At 40.7% G+C, this 8,119-nt stretch overlaps 1 protein-coding gene across 1 annotated transcript; it reads right to left on the bottom strand.

Annotated features, from left to right (window-relative positions):
- On the bottom strand, positions 4,462-7,901 carry LOC109829928 (ankyrin repeat-containing protein ITN1-like). Its single transcript, XM_020397026.1, has 4 exons — positions 7,647-7,901; positions 7,096-7,575; positions 5,927-6,336; positions 4,462-5,464 (listed from the first exon to the last, which is right to left on the bottom strand). The coding sequence occupies exons 1-4, from the start codon at positions 7,708-7,710 to the stop codon at positions 4,631-4,633; spliced, it is 1,788 nt and encodes a 595-aa protein (XP_020252615.1). The 5' UTR covers positions 7,711-7,901; the 3' UTR covers positions 4,462-4,630.

Genomic DNA, 8,119 nt, shown 5'->3' with positions numbered 1-8,119 from the left:
TCAGGAGGAATAACCTGTATTACTTGACTGGAGGTATAGTGGCAGGTGGAGAACTGACGACTTCTATTGATTCGACTAGACTGTGGTATTTGGGGCTTGGCCATTCCAGTAATGATTCCTCGCATAGATTGAAAGATGGTGCGAAGACCTACAGTTTGAAGTCCAGTGAACATGTTGATGTGAGCAAGAAGACCGAGGTAAAGTGTGGCACCTCTATTCACCGTGCTAAGGGTCGTTCTGGAGGAGTTCACGTGGATGTTTGGGGGCCTTCCAAGGGGGCATCATTGGGAGGTAATAGGCGTTTGGTTTTCTTTGTTGGTGGCTGTTCTAGGCGTGTTTGGGTTGCAACCAAATCCCCTTTGGAGAAAGTCCTAGTAGTATCCAACAGATTGAAGAAGTGTGTGATAGACAGAAAGGTGAAGGTACTCTATTCTGGTTTTAATGGGAGGTACAAGATGGACCTGTTTCTGCATTGGAGCCGAGCTCACGGCATTTCGAGACACTTCGTTGGAAAGGAAATCTTGGGGCAACTAGATAGGGTGACAAATTTGGAAGACCATACCTTGCTGAAGGAGGATCGGTGTTTATGGTCGAGCAATGGTTTGCAGAAGAGGTTCTGGACTGAGGCTTCGACATATTTGAGTCATCCTATTAAAGAGTTGTCAACTGCTGTGATTGGAGGTAAAACTCTATTGGAAGATAGGTCTGATTGTGACATTTTGTGGCTCTCAGCAGGTGGAGAGTTTTGGACAGACCTTAGATGTATCGCAGCGGGTGGAGAAGGATGCTACTCCACATGGGGTGAAGATTACTCCAGATCATACTGCATTATTTGGGATTCCAGCTGAGGTGACACAGTTAAGGGATCAATTTGTTTTGGATGCAGATGATGAGTTGAGTTTTGATTCGAGTGCAGCTGATAGATGTAGTTTGGATAAGACCATTGGTTCACTTCAGGTGGAGATGTTTGAGGTCATTGGAGGTGCTATCAGTCACAGAGTTGATGATATTGGAGAAGGGTTGCGAACTCTTCTATTGGATTGAGGTCGTTCGTGACCATTTGGGTGAACTACGTTCGGCTTGATTCCTTGGGCAAGAGGATACGTAGACAGTCTTATGATGCAGCCGGGTTGGATTTTGATGGGGGTGAGATCGATTTGGTGAGTTGATACCGACATTTGGAGAGTGTTCGCATTCTCATTTGGGTTCTCGTCTTGTTGTGGATTGAGTCTGTTGTCGTGAATTATTTCACTTCGTACTAGACGCAACAAGTGAGATATTTAGTTTGGTTGGTGTCGGCTCAGTTTTGAGAAAACTTCGTCGAGGTGGAAATTTGTGAAGCATGTGCTTGTGGGGGGGCCATGAAGTCAGCAACGACGCGTGAAAAGATGCCTTGAAGAGAAGTCCAGCGGGCCACGATGTTGAGCAGCTAAAGACACATTTTCTCATGTTCTCGTGGGGGCCACGTGAAGAGATGTTTACGCTGCGTGAAGAGATAGGTGTGAATAAACGAAGTGGGGGCCACGAATAATTCGTGAAGAAGTCTTGTGATCACGAGACAGTTTCTCCGCTACAGGCTATATATAGGAACTAGCACTGTTCCTAGGGTTTGGTGCGAAGGCGTGTAACAGGGGAGCGGCGAAAGAGAGAAAAAAAAGAGGCGGCTGCAGAAGTTTTGTGCAGAGACAGAAGCTTGGACTGCGTGCAAAAGAAGAGAAAATTGCAGAAAGTACAAGGCTACATGCAGAGGAGAAAAAAATCTTTTTGGCGGTTGTGCTTTTGTAGAGAGATATTGTAAGGGATTTGAGAGTTTATTTGAGGGTTTAGATTGTGAGAGTTGTAAACCCATTTGTATTCTTTTTCTTTGGTTTAGATTGTGAGAGTTGTAAACCCATTTGTATTCTTTTTCTTTCTAATAGTAGATCTCCCCCTCCTTGCCCCGTGGACGTAGGCAGTTTGCCGAACCACGTAAAATTGGTTTGTTTGTGTTTGTGACCATTATAATAGTTTTTAGGATCCCTCGACAAGTCAGTCCTAGAACTGACGAGAGGAAGAGCCGATATCTCACCTTGTTGAGATATTCGCTTCAGATTCTTGTTTCCTTGGTGAGACGAGAATTCTTATTGCGATCTTTCTCTTATTGTGCACCAGAAACACTGTCGAAATTTCCGCTGCGCACAACATCAGCCAACTTGCTGAAACTGGGTCGCTTTTGCCAAATAAGTTTCAAACATTAGTTGTTTTTTACAATTATTTTTGGAAATGGGTTGCTTTTCAAAATTTGTTTGTATCAAAACATGGTAGGATCCAACTGCATGCCCACACGTGTCTCTACACCCAAGGAACTTCAACCAAAGAAATCATAATCGCGGTTTTTGCATTTACATAACAGAAATCATAACGGCTCAGCGTTGGCTCCCCCTTCAAAGAGTTCAATTCATCCTCAGTTTTGTCATCTCCGTAGACCGAGAAATTCTTTGACTCAGTTCGCATGCACATATTTGTGTACCATTTTTAGTTCTTCGATTAGCCCAGACAGCAAACTTGATTTTTTTTCTCGAAGCTCGTCGATAGAATAGGGAAATGTTAGCGCAAGGGTACACAGCACAATATAATTGTGACTCAAATGATCCTCTTATCATATGTTTCTTTCTAAAAAGTAATAAAAGTTGAATAAGGCCACACTTAACATTAACATAACAGTTGCACTATATAATTCCATTAAATTTTGCAATAAAAACTCACCATATTATCAGCAATTCAGCAAATAGACCCCTATGAACTCACAGTCCAGTCACCATGCTACAATCAGTTCAGCAAATAGTACCTACAGAAGACTCATTTGCAAAACATAGCTCTCCAAATTATTTTTTGATATATTTTTAAAAAGTATTTCTCAAGTCCTGCAGCCCCTTAGTAAAATATTCTCCAATGCCATCTTCTGAGTATCTCACACAGTTGATTTCAATTTTCAGCCAATATGATGACAAATACTTCTTCAACCTTTTCTAAAATATCATTATTATCTTCCTCTTTTCTTCTCTTAGGATGGAGAATCTGCGGTCCTAGCTCATGGCTTTGTCTTCATCAATGATGCATTTTATTTTGATGGCGCAGTTGGGATTCTGTAGGCTTGCGCATTTTCCATTCAACATTAGCAGCAAGAGTACTACTTAGGGGTCAATCAAACTTAAACAGTCCTATCTTTATATAAAACAAGTCAGGAACAAAAGAAGGAAAATGATAAGCGTACTACAAGAATTGTATGCTCCTATAACTCTACTACACACGGAAAAATGATGTCCATAAACTCTTTTCAATTTACAAGAAAGATTTTCACTTTTTTGTGTGTAATAGTATAGGAATAGTATAATTTTTATAGTATTACTCATAAAAAAAATACATCACATTTAGAAAAAGTAGACCAAGAATCTTCCACCACTGCTACGAAGAGAGAAACATCTCATGAGCAATTTAATATTTTCAGGATGGAGGCATTTTGTAGTTCTTTATTCTTTATAGTTACTTTTATTTTTCTTCATGATCTTGGGGAGGATGTTTAAAAAAAACAAATTATGCAATGACTGTGGACTTTGAAATATGGAGATTCCTAATTTCAATAAGCAGACAAAATTTTGATGCATTGAGTCAATCAGGGGCATCATCACGTTCACATTCTAAGGTCCAAAAGTCATCGTGAGGTTCAGGTATTAAAAAAAAAAAAAAGCTCAAACTGAATGTATAGAATGTAACAGCATATTGATAAGGACTTAGATCACAGTCATAAGATGATAAGAAATTTAACACAATGGACACTTCACATCCTTATCCAGTTAATTGAATGCATACAATTGGATTCTCAAGTAAACAAACGGTGAATATCCTTAACGATTATGGCGACTCATCATTTAAAACGAAGAGGGTATTGGAATTGGTCAAGTACATTAGGTACATGTTTAAGTTCCTGGGTAAGCTCCCAAAAATTAGGTTTTGTATATCAGAACAAGTAAGCAGAATAGAAACATGTTATTGAAACCCAACAGACTGTAAAACGTAACGGAATTCACCTCTCTGTCGACAGAAGGAATAAGAAATACTTCAAGAAAACAATTGCAAATAGACTATTGAGGATTAATGAGATAACATCTAGCAAAACAATTGCAAATAGAATACTGAGGATTTATCTGAACTTACAGCATTTTTTAGGCTGAAGGGCCCTTCCCATTTGTACTGCTCCGTCTTTATCCTGATAACTCAAGAAATACTCTCAGCAATCAGGAAGTATAATAAGATCAAAGATCAGAGACAATCAGAGCTAGTTCAAACTGTAGAAACGAATCAAAGCCGTATCCTTGAGTTAAGAGTAGAAACAACCTCAGTAAGGGACAGAACCGGTAGAGAGAAGCATACATACACGCACAAATAATTCAAAGAATAAGTGCTCAAAGTAGCAGTGGCAGATAACGCAAATGAATTCACTTTTTCTGTTGACCATTTCAATGATACAGATAAAAAATTATCTGAGTACATATATACACACAAACAGAGCTTCGAACATAAGTCAGCTACCATCAAATAAGACATCAGGCTTCGCCCTGTTATCAGGAAATCAATAAAATATTCCTCCTCTTCATATAGCAAAAATTGGATTAATGTCAGAATCAGATAGCTCAGAGTTATAACGCAAAGAGCTCGACCCACTCCTCTTAGATGACTTTGCCCTCTTTCTTATCCTACGAATTCGCTTAGATTTCACGACATAATATGTCATACTTCCAAGAACCCCAGCCATAATAAGTCCTCCTATCAATGTAACAAATATAGCTGCCCATTCAAAGTGACGGCCTACCACAATATATGAGGATGCAATAAAAGCCACAGTGGTGCAAACTGAAGCCAACCACATTAGCTTGTTTATCACCTCTACAACTTTCCTCTCTGCTTTTGTTTCCCCACGAACAAGTGTTATTTGAACCACGACCACAGCCAGCGATGTGAAGAGTGCAATAGCATTGAATATGAAGAAAATCTTGAAGGAAGGAGTGTCGATAGAAACGGCAACCCCATTATCCTCGTAACCACCGGGCACCGTGAAAATTGCAGCAAATGCCACAGTGGCAAAGAGAGAAGCAACAACAGTTACAGAGTTAGTTGCGTTGTTGATACCTTCTCTATGAAGTTTTTTGAGCTCCTTGGCTATACCATAGACATTCTTGTTGGTTTTCCTTGTTTGTTCTAATTGAAAATGTACATCCTTCTTGATCTCTGTCACGGTCTTTCTCAGCTCGTCTCGAGGCTGGTTTAGGTCGTTGGCCTTGACAGCGCCAGCACGGTATAAAGATTCCTTAATCTCTTGAGATTCTTCGGAAAGGGGTAGGCTTTCTGCAATGTCATAAGCAGTCTTGTGGTCTCTTGTCAATGCATTCACGTGGGTATCTCGGAAGAGTAATAGAACATTCACAATCTGCACGCACAAAGAAAGAAGATATCTAATAAATTCTTACAGTAAATTGCAAAGATAGTGCCTTCTGCAAGTAACCAATTCAAACACATATTCGGATTCATGCTGTTAAAGTTGCACCAAAACTACAAAGTTATTGAAAGGATTGAGGGTTATAATTTTATAATTAACATGTCCTCGCAGATTCAGCATTCTTTTTATGGGTCGAAACCTGGACTTGTTTATGCAGCGGAATGCTTTTAAAAAAAACCCACTTTAAATGGGCGTCCTGTGAGAATTGAACATATTTTGCACTGACACCATGTTAAAATCTCTTCCACTGCACCAAAACTCAGAAGTTGTGGTGAGGGTTGAGGGTTAAAATCTAGCAGTAATAATACACATTAGAAGGCAATCTAGTTATGCATTTGACGCATACCAAACTAAAACATGTGAAGACTAATGAATGAAATTGCTAAAGAATACCTCCGCTCGCTTCTTCCTAGTGGCCACATGCAGTGCCGTGTTACCAAATTTATCTGGTAACGTAACAATCGCCGGATCAGCATCAACAAGAGCTCTAACTACACCAATGTTTGTTCCTTTCACTGCCATGTGCAAAGCAGTCTGGCCTTTTTTGTCTGTTCTTCTAGCAAGCTGTTGATCCTTTTCCAACAGTGCTTTCACAATATCAACATGCCCTTGCCGGGAACAAAAATGAAGGGCATTTTTCCCATTAGATTTGCATAGCTCAATCAAACTAGGATCGTGAGCGAGAAGCTCGTTTACTACATCAAGGTGACCTCTTGTTGCTGCAGATATAAGTGGAGTTGCATTCGATAAGCCTAAAGTCTTGCTAAGTGTCGGGTCGTGGTTCAAGAGTACCTGCACAATAGCTGTATGTAACTTTTCAGTACTAGACAATATCATATGGAAAAGTATGAATAATAATTCACTTCTCGGAATACACGAGAATAAATACTAACTTATTTTCTCCCAATTTACTAAAAAGTTATGCTTTGCACTAGTTCCTCAGTCTAAGTACCACCTGAGTGCCATGATGAACAATTATCTACTTGTTTAACTCTCAATTGAGGTAAAATATGGATGGTGCAAATTCGCATTGGCATGCAATTGGCTGCATGAGGAGCACTCTCTAAATTTCTCATGCCCCGAGATAAAACTATCTAATCTTTCATAGTTCAATCATTCACAACAAATTTCAAGAAAATTTCACTCCGCTAGCTATAGCAAGTGCTAATTCATATCAGAAAATCTACCATCGTACTTATAAAATTCAAAAGGAAACACAATCATGTTTGCAGATCAATAGCATCCTGAAAATGAAATATGCAAGGTAATCAATTAGTACAACTTCCTCATATTTTCAGCATGATTTTAATCATCCATGACCTGCAACTAGAGAATCCAAAAGGAAAACCTCCCATGGTTGTAAGTCAATAGCATGCAAGCAAGCAATCATCAAGCTCAAGATGAGATCAGGTATCAAAAACCTCCCCTTTTCCTTCTCACATCCAACAACAATATCAAATATCTCGACATAAATTCAATCACATAATTTATTTCCAAACCATTTTAGCAAACCAACAGCATACAATCAATCAATTAATCGAAGTTCTTTCTTTCATGAATACCTCGATGCCCCTCTCTCGCAGCCACATGCAACGAATCAAACCCCGACCCATTCCTCCTCGCCAAGCTCTCTCTATCCGTGTACCTCAACAACTCCACCACAATATCCAAATACCCCTTCTCCGCCGCAATGAACAGCGCAGTCGCCCCCATCTCATTCAACTCATTCACCATCGCCGACCTGATGGCCGCCACCTCCGCGTCAAACTCAACCCCGGTCCCCGTCATCTGAGCATCAACCTCCCCCAAAATCCCCCTAACAGCAGCGAGATCCCCCCTTTGCGCCGCCAAATGGAGCTCCGTGTCGTTGTGCCGGCCGGTGACCTGCTTCACGTACTTTTTCCTGCTGTTGGTGCCGGTTTGATCCATTCGCTTGCCGGAATTGGATAAAACCAGGGCAGGGGTCGAGTTGGCCGACGGCGACGGAGGCGGTAGCGGGGTATCGTGGCCCGTGTCGTGATCTTTATCAATTCCTGTCGAAACTAGAGGGGGAATGCAAAAGATCAGATTTTGATGGTGGGTTCGTGATGAATTGGGGAAACGAGATGCGTACCTCTTCTTAATCCGGCCCCTGATTTTGGGGTTGTGGGCAGAGAGGAGGCGCCTTTTGACCCCATTTTCGGGGGGAGGTGGGTTGAGACGAAACCCGAGACTGAATTAAACCCTGAATTGAATTAGAACCCTAAAGCGAATGCAATTAGGGTTAGGGTTTGGAAACTTGGGGGGTTTTATGACGGAGAAGAGGGTAGGAAGGGTGGTACATGTTGGGGGGCGTCGAGGAAGGAGGGACGAAGGAGACGGAAGAGAGGGGGAGTTTTTAAAAAAAAAATTAAAAGATTTTTTCCTTTTTTTAAAATTTCCTTTTTGTATCGTGGGCTCCGAAGAGATTTTGTATTGTCAGAATTTATTTCCACGTAGCTTTCTTAAACCAAAAGTGTAAATATTAATCCACACAGGTGGTCCGGTTGGTTGAGGAATTCCATTAGGGGCTGTTTGGTTGGTTTCCTAAAAACCAAGAATAGGAAA

Source organism: Asparagus officinalis, chromosome 2 (assembly GCF_001876935.1).
Source record: "Asparagus officinalis chromosome 2, Aspof.V1, whole genome shotgun sequence".
NCBI lineage: Eukaryota > Viridiplantae > Streptophyta > Magnoliopsida > Asparagales > Asparagaceae > Asparagus > Asparagus officinalis.
This window is presented reverse-complemented; position numbering and strand designations above follow the sequence as displayed.

What these genes read in the sequence shown, in the direction of transcription:
- LOC109829928 (XM_020397026.1), bottom strand. Translation starts at nt 7,710, where the DNA reads ATGGGGTCAAAAGGCGCCTCCTCTCTGCCCACAACCCCAAAATCAGGG. An exon ending in AGGGGCCGGATTAAGAAGAG is followed by an intron (nt 7,576 to 7,646) that starts GTACGCATCTCG and finishes TTCCCCCTCTAG; the next exon opens with TTTCGACAGGAATTGATAAA. An exon ending in TGCGAGAGAGGGGCATCGAG is followed by an intron (nt 6,337 to 7,095) that starts GTATTCATGAAA and finishes AGTTACATACAG; the next exon opens with CTATTGTGCAGGTACTCTTG.